We start from the raw sequence: 27784 nt of genomic DNA, 5'->3' as shown, positions 1-27784 counted from the left end.
AGCCGAAAATGGAAAACTTAACGCAAACCCATGGCTTCAGTGCAGATTCCTGGGGCTGGCGCAGAGCAAAGCAGCTTCCTCTGTGCTTTAAAGGTATTGCGTAGTGTTCACCCTAAACCTGCAAGGGAGCAGAACTGGAGCATATTCCCCACATGTGGGAGCCCTGGTGTGGTCCCCAGCTCCTCATGGCTCCTAAGCATCTCTGCTTCCCCAGAAGGAAGCAAATCTCTCAGATCAAGACTGTCTCTAGTCATCTCTGGGTCCCTGAAAGAAGCATCAACTCTTTGGGGAAGCCACCCTTTGGGGAATGCCAAGTGCTGCCTAGCCCATGGCCTATTTCAGGACTGTGGGGAGGACAGGCCACTCCAATTTCCACTCTGCTTCAGACCAACCACTGTCGCCCACCCACAGGTCGGTAACAAAACTACTGGAGGACTTGGTGTACTTCGTCACTGGAGGCACCAACTCGGGCCAGGATGTGCTGGAAGTGGTTTTCTCCAAGCCCAACAGGGAGAGGCAGAAACTGATGCGGGAACAGAATATCCTCAAGCAGGTGGGTCAGAACTGCATCCATCGCCCCCCTCCATCTGCCCATGTCCCTTGCTGTGTCATGGTTCGAAACATATAGCCCTAACCCTTCCCACCTGCCCACACAGTCAGGGGTGCAGAGAGACCCCCTTATATCTCTCCATAGAGCTCAGTTTCACATTTGTATGCCAACACATACATACATACGGCCGGATGTAGCTGAGCTCAGAGAGATGGTAGCGCTGGTGTTGATAAAAATCACAAACATTTAAAAAAAAATAAAATGAAAGCATAAGCATTTGAATATGCTGCTTTTGAGCCTTCTGTCCTGTAGAAACTCAAGGCATTCCAAGCCTGACTTTATTTTTCTCAGAAATAAAATGCACAGAACTCTACAGGTCATTTTGCATATTTTTGTTGGTTTGCTTGTTTGTTTTTGTTTTGGGGTCACACCCGGCAGCGCTCAGGGGTTCCTCCTGGCTTTATGCTCAGAAATCGCTCCTGGCAGGCTCAGGGGACCATATAGGATGCCAGAATTCGAACCACCGACCTTCTGCATGCAAGGCAAACGCCTTATCTCCATGCTATCTCTCCAACCCCATTTTGCATATTTGGGGTTCTATAAACTCAGGCCTCTCCAGTCTCTTGTGGGGATCCAATTACTTCGAGAAGGACATTCAGGAGATGTCAGTGAGTGGTTATGTCTGTGCAAATCAGACCAGAGGGTCCCAGAGACAGATGTGGAAGACCCTCTGACCTCATTGAATACAGTTCCTGAGAGGGCAGAAACTGGGCCTCTGCCTGGAGGAGGTGTCTCTGGCTACGGGGCAGATCGGAAAACATATTAGTTATGAGTCTGGGAGTCTCTGTGGGAACTGTCGAGGCAACCCCTTGTCCGTCTAGACAAATAATTCATATGCCGCTGGGCTCCAGCCAAGAGTGAACAAAATCCAGCTGTTAGGAGCAGCTCGGCCCTGCAGCTCTGGCTCAGGGCCACTCACGTCCTCCCTCTGGCCCTCCTCCCTGTGCTCCACCCTCCCTCTGCCCCTCCTTTTTCTGCTTCAGTTTCCCTCTTCTCCCTTCTTCCTCTGCCATCCTCCCCACACCCACACTTGGAGTGAGGTGCTGGCTTCGGTCTGTTCCTGATGAGAAATCCCATGCATCATGAATAATCTTGGGTTTTTTTTGTTTTGTTTTGTTTTTGTTTTGGGGCCACACCCAGCAGTACTCAGGGGTTACTCCTGGCTGTCTGCTCAGAAATAGCTCCTGGCAGGCACGGGGGACCATATGGGACACCGGGATTTGAACCAACCACCTTTGGTCCTGGATCGGCTGCTTGCAAGGCAAATGCCTCTGTGCTATCTCTCCAGGCCCATATCATGAATAATCTTAAGGAGCACTTCCCACTGAAACCCACAGGACCCCCACCTGCACCTACAAATGTTCTGCTCCCCCATTATTTCCTTGAGGGTGCCTCTGAGGGGGCACAGAGATAGGTGATGACCCTTCTGGCACTTGGCCCCGACAGATATTCAAGTTGCTGCAGGCACCGTTCACAGACTGTGGGGATGGCCCGATGCTGCGGCTGGAAGAACTGGGGGACCAGCGGCACGCGCCCTTCCGTCACATCTGCCGCCTCTGCTACCGGGTGTTGCGCCACTCCCAGCAGGACTACCGGAAGAACCAGGTGTGGGGGAGGGCAGGGCTATGCAAGAACCAGCTGTAGAAGGGGGGGGGGCTATACAAGAACCAGATGTGCAGGGTGGAGCTATGCACATGTATGACCCAGGTGTGTGTGGATGGCACCACCAGGTATGATGGGCAGGGTTGTCAAGATAACCAAGTCCTGGGGCAAAAGTGACCATGAGACTCAGGCGCCTGCAGCAGGCTCCCCATAAACCAGGTGTGCAGGGGTGGGGATACCCCATGAGCGAGCCATGCTGGTAAGACTTGTTCCTACAGTTGACTGAACCCCAGAACCTCAAGATTAAGCTCCAACTGTCTCCCCTGAATTCTTCCCACATTCCAGTTCTTTTCACTCCTGTTCTTTTTTTGTTTGTTTGTTTTTGCCCACACCCAGTGGTGCTCAGGGTTTACTCCTGGCTGTCTGCTCAGAAATAGCTCCTGGCAGGCACGGGGGGACCATATGGGACACTGGGATTCGAACCAACCACCTTTGGTCCTGGATCGGTTGCTTGCAAGGCAAACACCGCTGTGCTATCTCTCTGGGCCCTCCTGCTCTTTTTTGTTTGAATAATATATTTATTTAAGCACCATGATTACAAACATGATCGCAGTTGGGTTTCAGTCATAAGAAAACACACACACCCTTCACCAATGTAACATTCCCACCACCAATGCCCCTCATTTCTCTCCCCGGAAGTCCCTGAGACTTGAGAGAAATGATTTGGTGGTTTTTTTTGTTTTTTTTTGTTTTGTTTTGTTTTGTTTTGTTGTTTTTGGGTCACACCCGGCAGCGCTCAGGGGTTACTCCTGGCTTTACGCTCAGAAATCACTCCTGGCCAGCTCGGGGGACCATTTGGGATGCTGCGATTCGAACCACCATCCTTTTACATGCAAAGCAAATGCCTTACCTCCATGCTATCTGTCCGGCCCCGAATTGGTGTGTTTTTTTTTTATCGAGGATATAGCAGAACTTTATTTTGTGGGTTCCCCCCCACCCCACTCCACTGCAAGCTGTTCTTTATTTGGGTTCTGGCTTACAGTGTTTGAAGTGTCCTTCTCTGCCCTGACACTAAGCATCATGTAGATGCCATTATTGTGATTTTGCAAAGTGCAGCTTTATCTCCCCAGGCATGGAGCAGTTTGGTAGTCAGTTGTGGGCAATTTTCCCCCTGCCATTCGGTACGGGGCCACCTACTCACACCAGACTCAGATCCTGCCCCGAGGAGTAGGAGACACTAGCTGCACCCACAGAGCAGGATCTCCTTACACAAGTTAGCTGTGACTGTGCTGAGCCTTCGAACCCCCCAAGGCCTTTTATTTATTATTCATTCAGCCTTGACTTAAATTTCCACTTTTCTCTGAGGAGTTTCTTTACCACTGTGGTGAAGGCACTGCAGAGTCAGCCATTGTTCTATAGGTGTTGCAGACCCTGGCGGTTTGTTATCCCCAGAAACATTCTTGTCCCAGGGTTCCTGGACTGGACAGGTGGGCTATGGGTATGCAGGCGAGCTGTGTGCAGTGACCCTACACCCATGTAGTGCCAATGTCTGTGCCCTTTTCCTGTTTTTCTCAAGCTGAAGATCAAATTCAGCCAATGGCTCCCAAGGCTCAAGGCGTTTGGGTATCCCCTGTCCCTTTTTTAGTCTCTACCTCAGGCTGTATAATGATTCATGGCCACCATGCAAGGCCCAGGATGTCTGCAGTATTTAAACTCAGTGAAGCAGATGTGTTTTTCTTTCTTTATTTGTTAGTTTGGTTGGTTGGTTGGTTGGTTTTGGGGATCACACTCAGCGGCACTCAGAGGTTACTCCTGGCTCTGTGCTCAGCAGTCGCTTCTGGCAGGTTTGGGAGAACCATATGGGATGCCAGGATTCGAACCACCATCTGTCCTAGATCGGCTGCTTGCAAGGCAAATGCTCTACTACTGTGTTATCTCTCCAACCCAAGTGAAGCAGATGTTATGGGCACCTGAGTTTTGAGCAAAGATCTGTAGGTTTTTCTCAGTTCTCAGACATAGCCCGTCCCCCAAAAAGAAGCCAGAAATGGTTCAGTGGTGCTGGGAAGAGAGTGAAATTGGGACTTCAGCATCTTTCACTTGTCTCTGCCACCCATTCATTTACCTTGCAGATGTATTTCCATGATAGATAAAGGCAAAGTAGGGACCCTGGGTGCTTGGCTCTTGGGCCTTTGCTGTGTACATTCAGGATGGGGCCGTAGGTACAACTCAGCCCTTTGGTTGGGTAATAAAACCAGAGCCCAGACCTTTCCAGAAAATAGTGATTTTAGGAAAGCAAGTGCCCATTCCGATGGGCTACCTGCAGAGAACCAGTGTCTCGGCAGCAGGGTGGCTTCAGTCTGGGACTTGATATGGGGGTTCCTGGGAGCTTTGCTGCTGCTAGGCTACCCAGGGCATGCCCTGATGGGTGTCTGTCCCCCCAGGAGTACATTGCGAAGCAGTTTGGCTTCATGCAAAAGCAGATTGGCTACGACGTCCTGGCCGAGGACACCATCACAGCACTCTTGCACAACAACCGCAAGCTGCTAGAGAAGCACATCACGGCCGCTGAGATAGACACCTTTGTCAGCCTGGTTCGCAAGAACCGGGAGCCCAGGTAGGCCAGACAGAGCCTAGGGGCCCGGGCCTCCTCGATGCAGGAATTGGGGGGTGCCTTTCATATGCAGTGTTGGACAAAGTGTTCTTGCCTCCTGGGTGCATGCTCTTCCCAGGGACTCCATCATCTTTTCCTTCAGCTCTCTCTCTTTGTCTCTCTGTCTCCATTTTTCTTTCTCTCTCCTTTCTCTTTCTATCCTCTCTCTGCCTCTTTCTCTTTCTCCTCTCTCTTTTTCTCCTTTCTTTCTCTTTCTCTTTCTCTCCTCTGTCTCTCTTTCTCCTCTCTCTTTGTTTCTGTCTCCCTCCCTCTCTTCTCTTTCCCATTCTATCCTCTCTTTCTTTCTCTCTCCTCTCTTTTTTAGCCTCTTTCTCTCTTTTCTCTTCTTTCTCTCTTTTTCTTTCTCCTCTCTCTTTTTCTTTCCTCTGTCTCCATCTTTCTCTTTCTCTTTCTCCTCTCTTTTTCTCTCCTTGCTCTTTCTCTCTCCTCTTTCTCTCTCCTGTTCCTCTTTCTCCTCTCTTTCTCTTTCCTCTCTGCCTCTTTCTCTTTCTCTCTTCTCTGTGCCTCTTTTTCTCCTCTCTTTTTCTTTCTTTCCTCTCTCCTCTCTCCACTCTCTTTCTCTCCTCTCTCTTTCTCCGCTCTTTCTCTTTCCTCTCTGCCTCTTTCTCTTTCTCTCTTCTCTGTCTCTTTCTCTCTTCTCTATGTCTCTTTCTCTCCTCTCTCTTTCTCCTCTCTTTCTCTTTCCTCTCTGCCTCTTTCTCTCTTCTCTGTCTCTTTCTCTCTTCTCTATGTCTCTTACTCTCCTCTCTTTCTCTTTCCTCTTGCCTCTTTCTCTTTCTCTCTTCTCTATGTCTCTTTCTCTCTTCTCTATGTCTCTTTCTCTCCTCTCTTTCTTTCTTCTCTCTCTCTCTCCCCCCCCCCCTCTTGCAATCACTCACTTTGGGAAAAAAAAAAATCCGTGCTTCGACCACCAGGAGGAGAGAGGGTCAGAGTGGGAGGAACAGATTCTGAGCACACACCTTTGCACCCATGCTGAGCTCAGCCTGTCTTCACTTCCAGGTTCTTGGATTACCTCTCTGACCTCTGCGTGTCCATGAACAAGTCCATCCCGGTGACCCAGGAACTGATCTGCAAAGCTGTGCTGAACCCAGCCAACGGCGACATCCTCATTGAGACCAAGTGAGAGGAGCCCTCAGGGCTTTGGGGTCACAGTGCTCCGGGGCTAGGACAGGCAGCTGCGTGCGACCTGAGCTCCTTCATTCTGGCTGGCTGGAAGTCAGTTCACCTTTGACCTGCCTCTTATTGAGGGGACTGGGAGTTGTCTTTTAGGGTGGCCTCCTCTTACAGTACTGTCTGTTGGGAGGGGATGTGGGCCCAAGGGACCTTTTGAGAGCGCCATGTTTTCTCTACATTGCCACTGGTGCCTATGGTAAAGTGGTTTGGGGCTATGGTTAGTCTGCAGGCAACATCGCCAGGGTTTCTGGGTGCCATTCGGGTAGCGAAACTAGCTCTGTCCTGCCTAGAGTCGAACAATTAGTTGTCCCTCTCAGCATGGGGCCATCACCACAAATGGTGGTAAGAGTGTCCCCAGACATGCCAGGCTCCTGGCTGTCTCTGGTTCAGCACCCCTAGAATAGTGTTTGTTGGACTTTCCCTCCACCTGATTTGACTCTTGGCTCTTGGTTCTACAGCCAACCCTTCTGTGCCACAGAACTAACAGGTTCATGAGCTAGAGTGATAGCACAGTGGTAGGGCATTTGCCTTGCACACTGCCGACCCAGGACGGACTTGAGTTCCATCTCTGGCATCCCATATGATCCCCCAAGCCTGCCAGGAGCGATTTCTGACCACAGAGCCAGAAGTAAGCCCTGAGTACCACCAGGTATGGACCCCCCCCAAAAAGAATTAACAGGTTCTCTCTTCTCCTGCAGGCTGGTTCTCTCGAGGTTTGAATTTGAAGGGGTCTCCGGGGCTGGGGACAATGCACTGGAGGCTGGAGAGGACGAAGAGGAGGTCTGGCTCTTCTGGAGGGACAGTGGCAAGGAGATTCGCAGCAAGAGCGTCCGGGAGCTGGCACAAGATGCCAAGGAGGGCCAGAAGGAGGACCGGGATGTCCTCAGCTACTACAGGTGGGCGGGTGGCAGTGTCAGGGCCTGGGAACAACGGGCAGGGTCTAGAGGCAGGCTTGGGTGTGGTATAGGGCCTGTGTGAGGCTCAGGATGGGCAGGGTCTGGGGGAGCGGTTTGTTGTATGGGTGAGGCCTGGGGTCTTGAGAGCAGCGCCCAGTATGTGGCAGGGCTGAAGGCAGGCAGGGCCAAGGGAGCAGACAAGGTTGGGGGTGCCCAGAGCCCTGGGATAAGACTTGCTGGCAAATGCAGCAAGTAAGCAGTGGTGAACTCTGCGTATTAACAGACAGTTTGCGGGTACAGAGGGAAGGACACTTGGATACCGCTGCAGGATGCTGTCCTGGAAGAGGGTCACTGCATGTGCTGGTTAGGAAGCTCCTGTCCTTTCTGCATCCCTGTTGCACTTTGGTCCAGTCACTGGCCTCTCTCTGTCCATTTTCCACATGGTGCCCACTCACCAGAACTTGGCAGAGTTAGGAAATGTGTGTGCACCCCCTTATCAGTGTGTCTGAGTCTACCTGCCCATCCATGTACACACGCGCACACACACACACACACACACACACACACACACACACACACACACACACACACACACACCATGGCTATTGCCTTCTATGGTTATAGAGCAGCAGCTCAGAACGCACCTCAGGTGTCAAAGCCATAGCACAGTGGTAGGGTGTTTGCACACAGCCAACCCTGGATGGACTCCGGTTTGATTCCCAGCATCCCAAATGGTCCCCCGAGCCAGCCAGGAGCAATTTCTGAGCACAGAGCCAGGAGTAAACCCTGAGCGCTACCAGGTATGACCCAAAACCAACCAAGCAACCAACCAACCAAACAAACAAAAAGCACAGCTCAGTGCTTCCAGTTTTACTCAGTACTGTGGGTTGCTCTGGCCTACCCTAGAAAATGCTATCCACTGCCCTAGGCCTGATTGTTCCTGCCTATTTGCTTCAGCTCTGTCATCAGCTCCTATCCTAGGCCCATGCTGAGGCCTGCTGACTGTGACCCTGCTGCCTTGAAGGAAGGGGTTAGAAGGAAGCAATAAGGGGACCAAGACATATGAGGGAGCATAGTGGCGGGAGCATGTCAAGCACAAGGCTGGTGCCGCCACCTGCTCCTGCGCCTTCGCTCAGGTTCCTGCACTGACAGCTCTTAGCCGGTTGTGCATGGCGCCATTTCTCAGACCCCTGAGGAAATCTCTCTGTGCAGACTTCCAGTCTGAAACCGCCTATTCAGCACCAGGGTGTGTTTAAGGGCACACTTATCTTCTCACTTGAGTATGGACCCCACTTTCTCCTTAGACCACATTTTCATTGCTATGAGTAACCAGCGAGTCACCTTTCATTGTTCTTGGTTACACGGGGGCCAGGTTTTCACCACACGGAGGTACCAGTGGGCCATGTTTTCATCACACTGAAGAATTAGCCGGTCATGTTTTCATTGCACTGAGTTGTCATACACCCGAAACTCCTTGGCAAGTGGAGGAACATATGTGAGAGCAGCCCCGACCTCAGGAGAGATTATTTTTTCCCAGCTTATTTATTTACGAGTTGATTGGTTTGGGGAACCAAACCCGGCAATGCTCAGAGATTACTCCTGTCTCTGTGCTCAGAAATTGCTCCTGACAGGCTCAGGGGACCATGTGGAATGCCAGAAATCGAACCAGTTCCCTCCTGGGTCGGCCACATGCAAAACAAATGCCCTACCGCTGTGCTTTCTCTCCGACCCCTCGGGAGAGATTCTTACACCCCGAAAAAACTGCTGAGAACCCCGGAATGACCTGAGGGCTCTTTTATTCCTGATACATGAGAAGTTCCTTTCCCCTCATCTTTGCTAGCTGGGAACATTGAAATTTTTTTTTTTTGTTTGTTTTTTGTTTTTTGTTTTTGTATTTGGTTTTTGGGCCACACCCGGTGACGCTCAGAAGTTATTCCTGGCTATGCGCTCAGAAATTGCTCCTGGCTTGGGGGACCATATGGGACATCGGGGGATGGAACCACGATCCGTCCTAGGCTAGCGTGGTCAAGGCAGACAGACAAGCCTTATTGCTTGTGCCACTGCTCTGGCCCCAAGAACATTGAAAAAAGAAATTTTTTTAACTTTAGTTCACTGTGTGGTCTTGAAAGCATCTTTCTGATTTTATTCCACTGACCTTAGAAGAAACATAAGAACGGTCTCACCATGGCCGTCGGGAATCTGAAGTGCTTTAAGTACAGTCTCTTAGCATTTATGCCTAGAGCTTTGGTTTCTTCTTGCCTTTCAATAAGTTGAAATAAACGTTTGGAAGAAACTTCCCTGAGGATCAAAAAGAAAAGAAGCTCAACTGAGCCTGGTTGAGGCTTGACAGAGTCCTTTGTTGATGGGCAGGAAAAAAGATGGCGGCCTTGAGACCTGAACCTTCCCTCTAGGAGTGTTAACATTAACTGATAGGAACTATCGAAAGTCAGGAAGTATTTCTGCTGGACTAGGCCTGGTAAGAGCTTCCCCAGAGTATTCTCTCTGGTGCTTTCCAGAGGAAGATGCACTCACCCCAACAGATGTTATGCCAGATGTCCTTTATTGGAAAGTTCCCTGCAGCACTAAGTGGTCACACACTGACGTCTCTCAGTGAGCAGAATGGAATTGTAGTTTTTGGAACTGCACCTATATCTGACACGTCAGCAGTGCCCGAGTTGGGGGTCTGTGGGCATAGTTGCCCTGACCCCACCTCCCCTTTACCTTCCCACATTCTGAGCATCAGATTGGTATTCCTGCCCTGCCCACAGGTACCAGTTGAACCTTTTTGCACGGATGTGTCTGGACCGCCAGTACCTGGCCATCAATGAGATCTCAGGACAACTGGACGTAGACCTCATCTTGCGTTGCATGTCGGACGAGAATTTGCCCTATGATCTGCGCGCCTCCTTCTGCCGCCTCATGCTCCACATGCATGTGGACCGGGACCCCCAGGAGCAGGTCACCCCTGTGAAATACGCCCGCCTGTGGTCGGAGATCCCCTCGGAGATCGCCATTGATGAGTGAGTGCAGCTCTGCCTCATGGCCCCAGTCTAGTCAGGATACTAGCCAAAATACCAGCCTAGTCAAAATACTAGCCTACTCAAAGATTAGTCAAGTCAGGAGATTAGTTAGGGCCTCCCTTATTCTAGTGAGGAGACTAGTTAGTCTTGTCCCCTCAGTCTGGTAGGAGACTTAATATCACCCCCTTAGTCTAGCCAGAAGACTGGTTAGTGCAACTATCAGCCTAGTCAGAAGGCTAGTTAGTAGTTTCTTCATCTACTCAAAAAACTATGCTTAGTGCAGCCCCTTCAGTCTGGCTATGAGAATAGTTAGTACTACTGCTTTAGCTTGTCAGGAGACTACTTGATTCGGTTCTTGGCCTAGTTAGAAGACTAGTCTAGTTTCAGTCTAGTCAGGAAATTAATTGGTGTGGCCCCAAGAATACTTGGGATACTAGTTAGCAATCTCTAGCATAGTCAGAAGACGAATTACTGTGGTCTAGTGAGAAAACTAGTCAGCCCTCTCCTCTGGCCAAGAGACGCCCCTTCATATAGATAGGAGACCATGTTGGTGAGGCCCCCTTCTTCTACACAGGATGCTAGTCTGGAGACTAGTCAATATAGCTCTCAGTTGAGTCGAGAATGACCATGACCCAAGCAAGTACCTTCCCCCTTCCAACCTCCCTCCTCAGATAGGACACTAGGGTTGTTCGTTGGGACATGGGGAGACAGACATGGTCAGCACTCAGGACTCAGAGGCAGAGAGAGGTGCGCTGATATCTAGAAGGGGTGCTGATACGGAACCTCCTGTTGCCCTCCCTCTCAGCTATGACAGCAGCGGGACTTCCAAAGATGAAATCAAGGAGCGCTTTGCACAGACTATGGACTTTGTGGAGGAGTACCTGAGGGATGTCGTGTGCCAGCGGTTCCCATTTTCAGACAAGGAGAAGAACAAGCTGACCTTTGAGGTGATCCCTAGTGGGGGGCTCCCCATGGCTTGTTAGTGGGCGGGAGTTCGGATGAATCTGTTCTGAATAGAAAAATATAGACAGGGACCAAAGAGATAGTACAGTGGTGGGGCATTTGCCTTGCAATCAGCCAATACAGGGATGGATGGTGGTTCAAATCCCAGCATCCCATATAGTCCCCCGAGCCTGTCAGAAGCGATTTCTGAGCACAGAGCCAGGAATGACCTCTGGGCACACCTGGGTATGGCCCGAAAACCTAAATAAATAATTAAATGGTTTTTTTTTGGTTTTTTTTTTTTTTTTTTTTGGTTTTTGGGCCACACCCTGTGACGCTCAGGGGTTACTCCTGGCTTCTTGGGGGACCATATGGGACGCCGGGGGATCGAACCGTGGTCCGTCCTAGGCTAGCGCAGGCAAGGCAGGCACCTTACCTCCAGCGCCACCGCCCGGCCCCAATGTTTTTGTTTTTTAAAGTAGAATTGACATAGTGATACCAGCTGCTTGCTTTGGTGGTTGTCATACTCTTGGAATGGTCATCAGAGTAGCCAAACACAAGTGGGCCAGGTTGAAACTGTGTCCTGTTACAGGCTAGATCATCTCTCACTTCTGCTCATCTGAGTTATAGGTAGAATTGTTCACAGGTGCCTGTTTTGGGGATGCTGTCTTTTTGAGGAGGGGTTGGGTTACTATTACCTGTGTCCTTCATATATAGATGTCCTGATCTCTCTGTGGAGTCCTTAGGAACTCCATGAACCTTTAGACCCTTCAAGAAGGTCAGTTATTCACTGTCCTAGCTCTTGGCTTTTGAGTTTATTGGCATTCTCCCACAAAAATAACAAAGGATGGGATTGGTAACCAGGGGCGAACTTCTCACTTCCTGTCACCAACAAGAAGTCTACGTCAGCCGTATTCTGGCAGATCCATTAACGACAGTGAGGCGGAGGGCACGGGGTTTGGAAACCACCTTCCCTATTGTCTACCATCCCAGGTTGTGAATTTAGCGAGGAATCTCATCTACTTTGGTTTCTACAACTTCTCTGACCTTCTACGACTGACCAAAATCCTGCTGGCCATCTTGGATTGTGTGCATGTGACCACGATCTTCCCCATCAGCAAGATCACCAAGGGGGAGGAGACGAAAGGTGAGATGGGGCAAAGTTAGCCAGAACAGGGAGCCTCTGGTGAGACACGCTCCTGTCCTTTCCTGTCCTTTCCTAGTGGAGAAACTTCTCCCAGTCTGCTCTCTAGCTTCTCATTACGAACATCATCAGAGAGGTCATACTGGGGACCCCAGATCCCCAAGATTTGATGATAACCAAGACTTTGTTCCAGCTCCTTTTCTCTAGGACTCTGTCTCTTGGGTTGCACCAGGAAAGATCCTACACAGTTGGGCCGGGAAGGTGGCGCTAGAGATAAGGTGTCTACCTTGTAAGCGCTACCAAGGAACGGACCGCGGTTCGATCCCCCGGTGTCCCATATGGTCCCCCCAAGCCAGGGGCGATTTCTGAGCACATAGCCAGGAGTAACCCCTGAGCGTCAAATGGGTGTGGCCCAAAAACAAAACAAAAAAAACAAAACAAAAAAAACAAAACAAAAAAAAAACCAACAAAAAAATGACCAAATGAGTTTATTTATGGGGCCGGGCGGTGGCGCTAAAGGTAAGGTGCCTGCCTTGCCTGCGCTAGCCTTGGACGGACGGCGGTTTGATCCCCCGGCGTCCCATATGGTCCCCCAAGCCAGGAGCAACTTCTGAGCGCATAGCCAGGAGTAACCGCTGAGCGTTACCGGGTGTGGCCCAAAAAAACAACAAAAAAAAAAAGATCCTACACAGTGGGGGCCCGAGAGATAATACAGTGGTAGAGCATTTGCCTTGCTTGAGGCCGACCCAGGACAGACCTGGGTTTGATTCCTGGCATTCCCATATGGTTCCCCCCCCCCCCCCCCCCCCCCCCCCCCCCCCCCCCCCCCCCCCCGAGCCTGCCAGAAGCAATTTCAGAGTTCAGAGCCAAGAGTAACCTTGAGCCCTGCCGGGTGTAGCCTAGAAACAAACAAACAAAAAAGATCCTAAACAGTGGCCTGAGAGCTCAGTAGACCAAGCACATACAGAATTCAATCCCTAGCACTGCCTAGTGCCATAAGCAACACTGGGAGTGACTCCGAAGCAAGCACAGAATCCAGAGTAGGCCCAAACATAGTCAGGTTTGCCTCCCAAAAACAAACAACTAAAGACATACAACAGCTAGCTTGCCAGGCTCTATGAACTCCTGGCCTGCTGTTGTCCATAGACAGAGGAAGTGCCTCACTTTCCCAGGGCAATTGGCCTACGTGGCTTTGCTCCTTTGCTCGGAGCAGGGTCGTGGGTGAGGAATGTGGCCACTGTGCTCACAGCAGAACAGTCCACAGTCTCACTGTCCTCCCCCGGGCTATGGTGACTGGCATGTCCCTTCCAGGCAGTAATGTGATGCGCTCCATCCATGGTGTTGGGGAACTCATGACCCAGGTGGTCCTCCGCGGTGGGGGCCTCCTGCCCCTGACGCCCATGGCCACCGCTCCGGAGGGCACTGTGAAGCAGGCTGAGCCCGAGAAGGAGGACATTATGGTCATGGACACGAAGCTGAAGATCATTGAGATCCTACAGGTGACAGTGGGGAATGTATAAAGGGGCTTTGGGACCCTGATGTTGCCCTTCCCATCGATGTGAGAGTGGACTCACACTCAGCTCTGGGTTCATAGGAATAGCTGGACATAGGGCTCTGTTTTTTTCAGGAGCTCCCAAATGCTCATGAAGTGCCTAACTTTAGTCTGGGCCCTGTGGTACTGGGAAAAATCAGGGGGCCCATCAGGGCCACCTCCAGTGGTAGTAGGATTGAACTAGGCCTAGGGCAAGCCAGACCTATGTCACAGCTCCTGAGCCATCATGGAAGTCCCTAAGTCTTTGGACCTTTGGATACTTCCAGGGGACTTGGCCCTCAGGGAGATGCTTGGAGCCGAGGTGTTTGGGGGTGTGATGGCCACATAAGGGCATAAAGTGGGGGGTGGAACTGACTTTGGCTTGATGTGTGTGTCCAGGTCATTCTGAGAGTGACTTGAGGCCAGGAGAGACCAGCCAGGGCTGATCTGAGTTTGACACGGAAGTTTAGGGTCTGAGAGGATAGAGCAGGATGGGGCGGGAACACTCAGGACTGGGGTACAGTGCTGGGAGGGAGGCTGCAAGGAGGTTTAAGGGTTAGCATGGGAGGTACTGCTTGGGGCCAGGAGACACACACACACACACACACACACACACACACACACACACTGCAGTCAGCTGTGGACTTCTTGGGGCCTGGTAGCATTCCAGGTAGGACAGGTCTGGGCTGAGGTGAAGGAACAAGGAAGGGCCAGCGGGTTCCCAAGGTTGGGATCCAATGACCAGCTGAGCCCAGGGCACCCTGGGAAAGAGGATCTCAGTTCTGATTTTGTTTGCAGTTGTTCCTATCAATGTTCAAATTAAAAACAGACAGTTTCCCCCTTCCTGAGTGAGGCCCAAGTTGGTTGAGCTAAAGTTAAGCCTAGGAGTAGATCATGCTTAGAACTGATTTCCTTGCCACATGCTGCCCCAGGCTTAAGCCCCTTTGGTGGTCGGTCAGTTCCAGGGGTGATGGGCTCTGAGGATGGGGCCCACTCAGTGGCATCTCAGGGACGGTAGCTGCTGAGGGGTTCTGCTTCGAGCATTGGCTTGGGGGGGGTGTTGCCCACGGCTGGCTCTTATAACTTGTGTTTCCATTTCTGCTTCAACTCAGTTTATTTTGAACGTGCGGCTGGATTATAGGATCTCCTGCCTCCTGTGTATATTTAAGCGGGAATTTGATGAAAGCAACTCGCAGACGTCGGAAATACCTACTGGCAACTGCAGCCAAGAGACGCCGAGCAGCGTGTCAGGTCTGTGGCAGCCACTGGGGCCAGAGAGTGAGGGGGCCAGGTCAACCAGTGACAGCCAGTGAAATCAGGGGGCCAGGTCTCTGATGGCCAGTGGGGCCTAGAGAGTGAGGGGAATGCTTCGGCAAAGGACAGTGGGGTCCAGCCACATGGGCAGTGTAGCTTGGTCATCTGAAGCTTAGCAGACTTTCCAGCAGTGGCCCAAGCAGGACTCTGCTACAGTTATGATAGTGGAAATGGGGCTCTGGAGGTCTTCTGGGCCAGGGGCATGGACATATCTGATCATTATGGCCCCTAGCATTGCTTTCCTCCTTCTGGAACTGTCTCAGTTTGGGCAGCTGGGGATCCTAGTGACAAGCCTACCCAGGAAGTTGCCTTGATGAAACCCAAGATAATAGAGTTCTCCCAAGATGATGCCGGTTGGGCCATGCTAGTCACTAGCTGTCCAATACCTGGAGGTCAGGGTGAGGGTGATGGGAAATGGTGCTCCCCATCAGACTTCCTGTCCCTGAGGAGGTTAGGCTCTGCCCTCAAGGCTCAGTGGCCTTCTAGAAGGTTCTAGGTCACTGTGATGTGGGAAGGGACTGGCTGGCTGGCAGTGTTCTCAGCGCCTTCCCCTCTCAGCTGTCCTCTCTGACTTGCAGGCGCTCTTGACTTTGAACACATCGAGGAGCAAGCGGAAGGCATCTTCGGGGGAAGGAAAGTTGGTTCCAAACATGATGTTGGGTAGCTCGTGGGGGTGGTCCCAGGGATACTTTGCTCTGAGGGTCTCCAAGGCAGGTCTGGGGGTGACTCCAGCTCAGGCTCCTTTGTAAACTTGGTGCTCAGGTCATGTGTGTATGTATTTGTGTGTGCATGAATTTGTATGTGTATATATTTTGGGGGTTCTAGACATGTGTGTTATTTGTTAGTCTGTGTGTGATTGTGTGGTCCATGTATATATAAGTGTGTGTGTGGTCTGCGGTCCCCCACGGTGACTCTGAGAGTCTGTCTGTCCTCCAGGGCCTCACCTGTCTCCCCAAAGTGACCCCAAGTGTCTGTCTACTCCCCTGCAGTGAGGAGAACACACCTCTGGACCTGGACGACCACGGGGGCCGAACCTTCCTGCGTGTGCTGCTACATTTGACCATGCATGACTACCCACCCCTCGTGTCGGGCGCCCTGCAGCTGCTCTTCCGCCACTTCAGCCAGCGCCAGGAGGTCCTGCAGGCCTTCAAACAGGTACGGGGGTGTGTGTTTCTACACACATATAAACAAGTGTGTGTGTGCTTGTAGAACAGGCAAACGTGTTGTGTATTTGGGCACATGTGTGTTATATGACTATAAGCATGTATGTGGGGCCGGAGAGATAGCATGGAGGTAAGGTATTTGCCTTGCATGCAAAAGGATGGTGCTGATCCCATGACAGTATACTCCAAGGACGGAGAAACCCCATATTTCTTAGGCCAAGTGAATTCCTTTTCGAATGACCCCAATATTTACTGTGCCAGAGCAGGAGGGGAAAAAACAAAAATACAAAAAGCACAAAACCTTGGTTATTTTATATATATATATATACATATATTTTTTTACCTTCATTTATTATTGTTATTATTTTTATTTACCTATCTATTTTGGTCGATTTCTCTGTTTGGGTGTGATTATTGAAATCGTTGTCCCCAATTATACTTATTTTTTTCTCTTCTTTTATCTTTTTTCGTTATGTGCTATACCATGTTTCTTATTTCAAGACCATGGCGTGTTTTTGGTTTGTTTGTTTGTTTTTGTTTGTCTTTTTTTGTTTTGTTTTGTTTTTCGTCTATTTTTTGTGGTGCTTATCGATATAGCTGGAGTCCTCACTGGATAATTGACACTTTTTTTTTGGTACTGGTGGAGTGTTTCACCTTCTTTCTCTCCTTCATCTCCCAAATCGATGATGAGAGCCTCTAGAAGGATTCCACCCATTTTTGGAGTATTAGACTCTTACCCCAGTTTATTTATCTTCTCTTTTTCCGGCAAAACCATGCAACTTGAACTAGCTAGTCCTGCCTACAGTTAGAGGGGGAGATAAGGGAGGCATCAAGACCAAACAAGTGCAAGACTACTAAGTAGTGGGTTGGATAAAGAGGGGACCACATATTCTAGCCGCCCTGGGGGTGAGGGAAGAGGAAATGGGAGGTAGGACAAAAATGGAGGTGTAGGGAGGACAATTTGGTGATGGGAATCCCCCCTGATTTTATGTAAATATGTACCTAAAATGTTATTGTCAACAATATGTAAGACACTATGATCAAAATAAAAATCATATTATTAAAAAAAAAAAAAAAAAGGATGGTGGTTCAAATCCCGGCATCCCATATGGTCCCCGTGCCTGCCAGGGGCGATTTCTGAGCATAGAGCCAGGAGTAACCCCTGAGGGCTGCTGGGTGTGACCCAAAAAACAAAAAATAAATAAATAAAACATGTATGCGAGTGAATTCCTCAGTGGGACTGTGCTCATTTGTGAGTTTCTAAGTTTTTAGTTTGTCTCTGAGACTCATGGAAGGCAAGTGAGTTCTTGTGTGTTTTTGAGTGCCCGTTAGTACGTGAAAGAAAGAGCCTGTGTGTCTGACTACAAAAGTATTCAAATGTGGGGGCCTGAGAGATAGCATGTAGGTAAGGCTTTTGCCTTGCATGCAGAAGAACGGTGGTTCGAATCCCGGCATCCCATATGGTCCCCTGAGCCTGCCAGGAGTGATTTCTGAGCATAGAGCCAGGAGTAACCGCTGCAGGGTGTGACCCAAAAACCAAAAAAAAATGTTTTTTGTGTCTATTTCCATGTATCTCAGGTAGCTGTGAGTGTCTTTGGGTGTGTCTCTGTCACACACAAGTGTATGTGTAAGAATGGCTCTACATGCGTTTCTCTGAGGACATGTCTGTGTCATGCCTGTACATGCGAGTACATGAGCCTACATAAATGTGAGTGTGTGTTGCAAGTCAGCCCCTGAAGAGGTTGACTGATGGAGGGATGGAGGATGAGGTCTTTCCCCTCCAGCTCGGAGCACGTGTCTGCCACCTGTCCAGCCGACGGTTCTGAGGCGAAACGGCGGGTAAACAGCTTGCAGACAGTCAGGCTTGTGGAAATATTAGCTTTATTCGGTGGACAAGACTGAAATCCAAAGCCTCAGCATCAGTTCCTGCCAAAAGCTTCTCGCCTTTCACAGACCCTTGTTTTTATTCCCCAGAATCAGGTACCACCCAATGGTTGGATCAGATACCACCCAATGGTGGAAGCAGAATCAGGTACCACCCCAGGCTGGGGGCAGAATGCCAGGTCACACCCTAGGGTAGGGCACAATCACCGATCAGGGTAGGGTCAGTCACATCATAATCCCCTAAAATATTTACATACACAACAAGTGCGTTTTGCGTGCACTGGTACTGGATTATGAGTGTGAGTTGGTGTGTTTGTGTCTACACATCTTTGGCTACATGTGGAATCATGTATGTATGTGAGCATGATCACACCTGCGTCTGTACGAGAGTATAATTGGGGGTCACAAATGCATATGAACAGTTGTGTCCGTGTCCGAATGCGTGCGCAAGTGTTTGGCTGTGAACGCATGTCTGTGCGTAAGTGTGATCGTTCTGCGTGTGAGCGCATGCTTGTGACATTGTGTGTCTGTCTGAGAGAGGCCCAGTGTCACCCCCTGGTCATGTTCTCCAGGTCCAGCTGCTGGTCACCAGCCAGGACGTGGACAACTACAAGCAGATCAAGCAGGATCTGGACCAGCTGCGGTCCATCGTGGAGAAGTCTGAGCTCTGGGTCTACAAGGGCCAAGGCCCTGACGAGGCCATGGACGGGGCAATGGGTGACGAACACAAGAAGGCAGAGGTGGGTGAGAGGCAGTTGCCTGCCCTGGACCTTGTCCTTCCCTGTGGGCAATTCCCCGTGGACTTAACGCGGTCATGTTTGGGGCTGTGCCCAAGGAACGCTGGAACAAGTGAAGCTTGCAACGCATAGATAGACGCTATGACCACACCACCTTTCTGGGCTGAACTGCTCTGAGCCTTTTCCATGGCATATCCAGGAGGGAGGCTTTGAGGAGAGGTCTGTGTCAATAGGGCATTTCACAGAGTGGAACCTGCTGCCCCCACCTACCCTGGTGTGACCCACACAGGGAATTCAGAATATAGAACTTGTAGCATAGAGCTCAGAGCACAGAGGACAGAGCTCAGAGAACACAGCTCAAAGCATAGAATACCACACAGAACTCAGAACACACAAGGCAGGTTTCAGAGCAGAGTGCACCACATGAGCTCTGAATACCATGCACAGCTCAGTGCCTAAGCTTAGAGCGCCCAACCTCAGAGCTTCCGTGTGCCCTTTGCTCCCTAGGACGGGGGCAGCAGGCCCCAGCAGCACGAGAGCACCAGCAGCTACAACTACCGAGTAGTCAAAGAGGTGAGTTTCCCCTGGGACAAGTGTGGGGCGTGGGGTGCCTGTTCTTTGCTTGGGCCCCCCAATCAGCAATCAGGCCTCCAGGATCACAGGGTCTAGGGTATACCTAGGTCTTGCTTTGTGCCCTTGAAGGCAAGTGGGGCAGGACATGATAGCCAGGGAAGTGTCTCTCTGACTCAGGGGTCGATTCTGCAGAATCTGGGCTCAGTCTGCCCCTCTCCATGACCTCCCTCAGCCAAGGGGCCTCTGGCTTTCCATGTCCCTGATCTCTCTCGAACCAAGCCCCCTGCTGTGCCAAAGATTTATTTTTATCCCTTTAGATTCTCTGGGACTCAGCAATGGGGATTTAATCCAGGGCAAGAATCCCCTTTGGGTAGGGGGTGTCAGTGAATTGGGATCTCAGTGCCCCTGGCCACTCCCTGAAATCTCTTCCTGATTTTCTCACTTGGCTGAGATCTGTTTCCTTTTATATATTGCCCAGTTTATATATTCTATATTCATTTGATATATATTTATATATTATATATAAATTTACATATTTATTACCCATTACATATATTTATATATATTCAATTTACACATGTATATTACGTATTTATTACATATATATGTAAATTACACATACATATTTATATATTCTATTTCTATACATAAATTTATATACTTATACATTATATATTTATATATTCAGTTTATATATATTCAGTTTATATAGATATTTAGTTTATATATTATATATTTCCTTCTATATATTGCCCAGTATATATTGCTCAAGGTCTGATGACGTAGTGCAACTCACCAGAAGTGAGTAGGTGCCATTGGGTTAGGATCTGGTTCAGTATAATCACAGGGTCTTTTTGTTTTGTTTTTATTTTTGTTTTTTATTTCTTGAGTCCCATCCAGTGGCGCTCAGGGATTACTCTTGGCTCTGAGCTCAGAAATCACCCCTGGCTTGGGGGACCATATGCCATATGCCAGCTCTGCCAGCCAATGTAGCATAGCCAGAAAGCCAGGGTCATGGGCAATGCGGGGTGGTGACAGGGTTGGAAGCACAAACAAGATGCCGCCATTGCCTCCTCCCTCAGATCCTCATCCGGCTTAGCAAGTTGTGCGTGCAGGAAGGGGCCTCAGGCCGCAAGAGCCGAAAGCAGCAGCAGAGGCTACTGCGCAATATGGGGGCCCACACTGTGGTGCTGGAGTTGCTGCAGATCCCCTATGAGAAGGTGAGCGTGATAGGCTTCCCCCAAGAACATTAGACACCCCACTTTTCATCTCCCGTACACTCCTGAAACTCTGCTGAGTGCCTGCTATCATCTCACAAGGCAAAGCTTGAATCTCATCCTCAGTGCCCTGAAAAAAATGCTCCTGGTTCTCTTGTGCCATTATTCTTCTGTCCCTGCCTGGTTAGGGTTGGGGTGTTGGCACTCTCTAGCCCCCTGGCCCACATCAGGGCTTCCTTCTGCTCATCCATCCAAGCAATATAGTATTGTCTGTGGTCCTTTGTCCAACAAAAACCTGGCACGCAGAGTTTGGGGTCAGATGGCAATTAACTGGGTTTGGGGGAGCCTAAACTCTGCTTTTTCATCTCTTCCCCCAAACAGGCTGAAGATATGAAGATGCAGGAGATCATGAGGCTGGCTCATGAGTTTCTGCAGAATTTCTGCGCCGGCAACCAGCAGAACCAAGCTTTGCTGCACAAACACATCAACCTGTTTCTCAACCCAGGGGTGAGCTGGGGTTCTGGGGAACTGGAAGGGGTGGATGGTGGGGGCACAGCTGGCTCTTGGCTGCTTGCGCCATAGGCAAACATCATACTGTAGCAACTGTGCCAAGGAGGGACCTTCCAGTCAGGAGAGATGGGACATATTTCTAGTTGTTCTTCTTTATGGGGATCTCTCAAATGGTACTTTGGGGATCCCAGGGGTCCCTCCCAGTGGTGCTTAGTCACTGTTAAGGCTCTGCAGTGCCAGGACTGTCCAGGTTACCCTGGAAATGCTGGTGACAGGTGGTATCAGGTAAGGCACTGGGAGTGGGTGCTGCAAGGTACACGTCACATCCTGTCTACTTTCTGGCCCCAAGTTTGCTTCCCTTTCATTTTTTTTATGGGGGAGGGCACAGCAGCATTAATTAGGGGTTCCTCCTGGCTCTATGCTCAGAAATTGCTTCTGGTAGGATCGAAGACCGAATGAGGTGCCGAGGATCAAATCAGGGTTCGTTCAGGGTCGGCCGTGTGCAAGGCTAACACCCTACCACTGAGCTCTTACTCCAGCCTGCTTCTTTTCCTTTGTGACCTTCTTCATTTCGTCGGAGCCCAGTAGTAGAGTAGGTGGTTCTTACCATCCCACCACACACTTCTCATATGCTGTAAAAATCTCAGCTCGCAAAGCATGGCACAACTACAGAAACGTAACTGTCATGTGTTTTTTTCTTTAACTTTATTTATTTATTACTGATTGATTGATGGGCCCATATGTGCTATCTCTCTGGCCCCAGCTGTCATGTTTTTGACACGTCTTTCCATGGGCAATATGTTTCCTAAAGATAAACAATGTTGGGCCCGGAGAGATAGCACAGCGGCGTTTGCCTTGCAAGCAGCCGATCCTGGACCAAAGGTGGTTGGTTCGAATCCCGGTGTCCCATATGGTCCCCCATGCCTGCCAGGAGCTATTTCTGAGCAGATAGCCAGGAGTAACCCCTGAGCACCGCCGGGTGTGACCCAAAAACCAAAACCCAAAAAAAAAAAAAAAAAAAAAGATAAACAATGTTGTGTCTCGGACTGGAGAGATAGCATAGAGGTAGGGCATTTGCCTTGCATGTAGAAGGACGATGGTTCAAATCCCTCTATCCCATTTGGTCCCTTGAATCTGCTGGGTATGACCCAAAAATCAAAACAAAACAAAAAAACAATGTTGTTTCTCATGTGTTATTGCTTACCTAATATGCCCTGATGCCTCCCCAAGACTTAGTCTTGAACCTCAAACTTCACCTGCCTGGGTGGATGGCCCAAGGCTTCTCACAGCATTGGGCAGCATCTCTCTGAAACAGAAGGTGGCTCCTCATAAGCATCCTAGTCTTAATTCCATGTACACACTCATTCTTTGTTTTGTTTTTGTTTTTGGGGTCACACTGATGGTGCTCAGGGGCCATTTCCTACTTCCTGAGAGTGATCACTGGAGGTGCTCTGGAGACTGTCCATGGTGCTGGGGATTTGAACTGGGGTTGTCCAGACATAGAGCCTCAACCCAGCACTGTTTTCTGCCCCTGTGATCACTCAGCCCTGCTGGAGCATCGAGGGATGGCAGGATTCTAGCATAGCAATTTCTCCTTGTTAGGGGAAGAGAAAGAAAAGATACAAGTTGAAGTGAAAGCCCTATCTCATGCCCAACAGTAGAAAATCACATCTGGGAGAAACTGGGCACCTTGGCAGCCTGTGGTGGGAAGGCTCTCTAGGCGAAGGCATCAGTAGTAGAGGGGAAATACCAACCCATGAGGCGTCTTTGTAATTTTTTAGAGTTTATTGATTGGTTGATTGATTTGGGGTCCACACCCAGCGATGCTCAGGGGTTACTCCTGGCTCTGTGCTCAGAAATTGCTCCTGGCAAGCTCGGAGGACCATATGGGATTTAAGGAATTGAACTGGGTCCATCTTGGGTTGGCTGCATGCAAGGCAAATGCCCTGCTGCTGTGCTAAGTCTCCGGCCACCCCATGGAGCTTTGTTTGTTTGTTTGTTTGTTTGTTTTTTGGGCCATACTCAGTGATGCTCAGGAGTTACTCCTGGCTATGCACTCAGAAATTGCCCCTGGCTTGGGGGCCCATGTGGGACACCGAGGGATCGAACCACGGTCCGTCCTAGGTCAACCGCATGAAAAACAAACACCCTACTACTGTATTATCTCTCCAGCCCCCTCATGGGCCTTCTTTTTTTTGTTTGTTTGTTTTTGGGTCACACCCGGCAGCGCTCAGGGGTTACTCCTGGCTCTATGCTCAGAAATCACTCCTGGCAGGCACAGGGGACCATATGGGATGCCGGGATTGGAACCATCGTCCTTCTGCATGAAAGGCAAACACCTTACCTCCATGGTATCTCTCCGGCCCCTCATGGGGCTTCTTAATATATTCATCACCGTAGTACTGAGTGTCTGAAGGCAAAGCCAGAATAAGGCAAGGACATCTGTGAAGTCCCACCAAGACTTCAGGGCAGATTATGTGACAAATACAGAAAAATCTAAACCAAAAAATATAGCCACTTGTTGAAAGCCACTGGACTTTCCAGATGCTGTAGTCCCTGCTAGTGGGTCTGGTTTGGGCCACACCCGGTGGTACTCAGGGCTAACATCTGGCTCTGTGCTCAGGGGTCACTTTGAAAGGGATTCAGGGATCCGTGTAGGTTGTTGGAGATTGAACAGGGGTCACCTGTGCCCCAGGCAAGTGCCTTCCTCACTTGGTATGTCTCTGGGCCCAGGAGGAGAAGACTTTGAACTGTTAGGGAAGGCGGCAAGATGCCCATCGGGGGAGCACACAATGAGTCCAGCTGCGCAAGGCATACTTGGGGTGGTGACATCCACATTGCTAAGGGCTGGTGGAGTTCGGGCAGCTTCGATGCAAGCTGTGAACATTAGCATCTTCCGAAAGCAATTTAGAAGTGGCCTGTTGTATTAAATAATTAACGAAGGTGGTGGATGGAGAAGGATGGTGAAGGATGGAGGCCTTTGTCCTTAGGCCCCGGCCACGTGGCTTCATCCCCCATCAACCGGCGGGTCTGGGGTCCAGGAAAGCGACGGGTACTGAACTCACTCACAGGCAGGCATCAGGAAGCATCAGCTTTATTCATACCCTACCCACCACATGTGTGTGGCCTACTCATAACCTTTCAAGCACTAGTTATTCTTGGCCCTGCATCTTAACTCCTTTCAGCCATCTTCCTTTGACCTCCATGCTGGTCAAAGACCAAAAGAGGCAAAGACCCTAATCCCCTGGGTCAGAGGCTTTATATAACCTTCCAAGACCACTCCCCGGAATGGGAGGGGTCTTGCAGGTATGGTTACACCTAATATCCGGTTCCTAAGACCCCTCCCAGAAAAGGGCGGGTTTCAGGTAGGTACGCCTAAATCCAGGGTGGAGTTACAGTGGCCCCAAGAACCAAGTACTTTACCCCATGTGCCTCAGCACCCTCATTCTCGGATCCTAACCCGGCAACGAAGTGGGTGTTTGCTTTCCCAGCAGATCTGAGTGAGGCTGGTTAGGGTAGAACCTTTGTCATCACTTACCATCAGATTTGCCACTCTCCCTCGCCTGCATCTTTCACAGTAGAATAAACCCATCCTGGTCTTTGCTGTGGGCTGATGGCCATGAATGACCACTGATGCATGACCACCCTAGTATGAGTGAGAGTATTATTGTGTGATATTGAAGTCAGGGAGAGAAGAAGGCTTGAAACCAGTGTCCACTTTCAAGTGTGTATGATCAGGATGGTTAGGAAGTGTTTGCAGTTTCTCTCTGGATGCCCATTTGATCTCGGTGAGGACGATGTGGGGAGGGGGAGAGAGAGAGAGGAGGGAGAGAGAGAGAGAGAGAGAGAGAGAGAGAGAGAGAGAGAGAGAGAGAGAGAGAGAATGTACACATATGAGAGATAGGTAGGGAAACTGGCTTTGTATTTTTTTAATTTTTAATTAATTTTAGTTAAAGAAAATGCATCACATAGTTGACGTAGCTGATCATAATACATTTGTTTCAAGATGACAGAAAGCAAAGTTATTAAAAAAATAGAAAGAAAATAGAAAAGCTAAAACAATTAGAACGGAGGGACTGGAGAGATAGCACAGCAGTAGGGCATTTGTCTTGCACGCAGCTGACCCAGTATGGACAGTGGTTCAAATCCCGGCATCCCATATGGTCCCTTGAGCCTGCCATTTCTGAGCGCAGAGCCAGGAATGACCTCCAGGAGTCACTGGGTGTGATCCAAACCCCCCCTCCCAAAATAGAATGGAACAGAAGAAAAAAGAAAGAGAATGTTCAGTAGCAAGTATATTTGTGAAAAATTATTGTATCTCCAATAAAGTCATTAATACAATAGCAGAAAATTTACTAAGCTCACTTTTTTTTAAAGATAAGAGATTTAAAAAAAGTACAATGAAAAAGTTGTGTGTGTGTGTGTGGCAGTTGTTGTTTGCATAGGCACAGCAAAATGTGGGAGAAATACAAAGGAAAAACTCTGGCCTAAAAACAGGGAGACCTGGAGCCGGAGAGATGGCATGGAGGTAAGGCATTCATTCGCCTTGCGTGCAGAAGGTCGATGGTTTGAATCCCAGCATCCCATATGGTCCCCCAAGCCTGCCAGGAGCGATTTCTGAGCGTAAAGCCAGAAGGGACCCCTGAGCGCTGCCGGGTGTGACCCCCCAAAAAAACAAAAAACAAAACAAAACAAACCAACCAGAGAGACCTTACCCATGAAGTATTCTGGCATAAGACCAACTTCAGGCTTCAGGAATGCTAAGTTGTCTAACCCCAAAGTCTTTCTCTGTGCTCCCAGAAAAGCTCTTCACAATCACAGTTGTTGGAGTCAGGTTCTATCGTTAGAGATCCTGGTTTCTCTACAGATCCTATGTGAAAGTCAGGACGACACGGAGCTTTCTCTGTTGGGAAGAGAGCTTTGATAGCAGAGGAACCAGCATGAAGGAGGAGGACAGTCCCCACAAGTGGAGGGAGGAAGGCCGCTCCCTCTGTGTTGTGGTCCTGCCCGCCCCAAGCATCCTGTGATTATGTTCTTTTCTGTTCTTCAGATCCTGGAGGCAGTAACCATGCAGCACATCTTCATGAACAACCTGCAGCTCTGCAGCGAGATCAACGAGCGCGTGGTCCAACACTTTGTCCACTGCATCGAGACGCACGGCCGCAGTGTCCAGTATATTAAATTTCTGCAGACCATTGTCAAGGCCGAAGGCAAATTCATCAAGAAGTGCCAAGATATGGTCATGGCTGAGGTGACAGCCATGTTCTCCTAGCTAGCCATGTCCCGAGTCCCCAGATGCTAGTGATGTGAGCTAGTGTGGTGAGGAGGCATGTAAAGGGACCAAAGCTTGCCATGGGGGGACGCTCACGAACATGAATATGACTGGTAGTTGCAGCAGCAAGGAGTGAGGGCCAGAGTTGATGTCGCAATGGCTGGATCCATCAAGGAGCAGAAGTTTGATTCAGCTTTTGGTAAGGAGAAGAGGTCCCTAGAATGAGACAGCAAAGTGTGCATGAAGGAGCTGCCCATTGGTGCTCCCAGTCGTCTCCTGCTTAGTTGCTAAGTGTTACCCTTAGGATACAGGAGTGGAATTGGAGTTCCAAGCATCCAGGTCTCCCAGTGATCTGTGGGACTCCCCTTCCATATAGTACAAGTACTCAGCATGGAGGCATGATGCCATCCATGTGTCTGAGTCAGCTAAAGACTGGAAAACATGATTGGAGAAGGCAGTGCTATGGCAGTGTTGGCATGTCCTCTGCTGCTGTGGTTTAGACAGCACTCCATCTCAGTCTCTGAGTGTATTTCTAGAAAATGAAGTAGTGTGGTGTTGCTGCCCAGAAAAGGTGCTGGTAGGACTCAGCAAGACGGGGTGGCTAAGCTTGCTGATAATTTTGACCCTACCAAATTCCCTCTCCCAAGCCTAACTCCATGGTTGAGCAGTTTCTGGTGAATTTTTGATCCCCTCAATCAGTGTTATTGTTCAATCTTGCTGTGGAAATGAAACCAAATGGAGGTTGACCCTGGTACCTGGCATGTAGATAGAATATGTGCAGATTCGCTGTTGTTATATTAGGAACTGTCTATGAATACTTGTTTCTGCTTTGGTAGAAGCTCTCTAGACAGTGATGACTTCCTGTGTCCACGTCCTGGGACATGGAATACCTTAGCTCTTGGATGAGTATTGTCAAACCCAGATCATGTTTTGGTTTTTTGGTCTATACCTGGCAGTGTTTCAGAGTCAAACTTGAAATGGTCCTTTGGGGACAGGTAGTCCTGGGGCTGGAACCTGGGATCAGGCACGCAAGTTGGGTGACCTAGCCTTTGAGTGTCTGCCCAGTTCACTGATCATCTTAATTGGATATAAGGTAATGTGGTTCTGTGGCAAGACAAAGAGAGAAAATGCAATAAAGACATGTAGAGGAAGATTTTGAAAGTGCAGAGGCACGGCGCCGGGAAGGTGGCGCTAGAGATAAGGTGCCTGCCTTGCAAGCGCTAGCGTAGGACGGACCACAGTTTGATCCCCCGGCGTCCCATATGGTCCCCCAAGCCAGGGGCAATTTCTGAGCGCATAGCCAGGAGTAACCCCTGAGCATCAAACGGGTGTGGCCCAAAAACCAAAACCAATCAACCAACCAAACAAACAAAAAAGAAAGTGCAGAGGCACTATAGACATTTTATTTTATTTTAAGTGGTTTATTGATTGATTAATTGATTGGTTTGGGGGCCATACCCAGAAATACTCAGGGGTTACTTGTGACTCTGTGCTCAGAAATCACTTCTGGCAAATTTGGGGATCA

The 27784-nt window shown here is 49.6% G+C and overlaps 1 protein-coding gene across 3 annotated transcripts in view; it reads left to right on the top strand.

Moving 5' to 3' along the window:
• The window catches only part of ITPR1 (inositol 1,4,5-trisphosphate receptor type 1), a 215091-nt gene that overhangs the window by 89571 nt on the left and 97736 nt on the right, over positions 1 to 27784 (top strand). For all 3 annotated transcript variants that reach the window (XM_049766351.1, XM_049766350.1, XM_049766349.1), the window contains 17 exons: positions 412 to 553; positions 2057 to 2215; positions 4654 to 4826; positions 5883 to 6002; positions 6755 to 6952; positions 9721 to 9972; positions 10778 to 10919; positions 11908 to 12061; positions 13370 to 13557; positions 14702 to 14840; positions 15482 to 15540; positions 15897 to 16058; positions 18523 to 18690; positions 19195 to 19260; positions 20343 to 20480; positions 20859 to 20984; positions 26038 to 26238. In XM_049766351.1, coding sequence (XP_049622308.1) covers positions 412 to 553; positions 2057 to 2215; positions 4654 to 4826; positions 5883 to 6002; positions 6755 to 6952; positions 9721 to 9972; positions 10778 to 10919; positions 11908 to 12061; positions 13370 to 13557; positions 14702 to 14840; positions 15482 to 15540; positions 15897 to 16058; positions 18523 to 18690; positions 19195 to 19260; positions 20343 to 20480; positions 20859 to 20984; positions 26038 to 26238 — 2587 coding nt within the window. The remainder of the gene's footprint in view (positions 1 to 411; positions 554 to 2056; positions 2216 to 4653; positions 4827 to 5882; positions 6003 to 6754; positions 6953 to 9720; positions 9973 to 10777; positions 10920 to 11907; positions 12062 to 13369; positions 13558 to 14701; positions 14841 to 15481; positions 15541 to 15896; positions 16059 to 18522; positions 18691 to 19194; positions 19261 to 20342; positions 20481 to 20858; positions 20985 to 26037; positions 26239 to 27784) is intronic.

This window comes from Suncus etruscus, chromosome 20 (assembly GCF_024139225.1).
Source record: "Suncus etruscus isolate mSunEtr1 chromosome 20, mSunEtr1.pri.cur, whole genome shotgun sequence".
Taxonomy (NCBI): domain Eukaryota; kingdom Metazoa; phylum Chordata; class Mammalia; order Eulipotyphla; family Soricidae; genus Suncus; species Suncus etruscus.
Note: the sequence above shows the minus strand (reverse complement) of the source record. Positions and strands in the feature narration are given on the sequence as shown.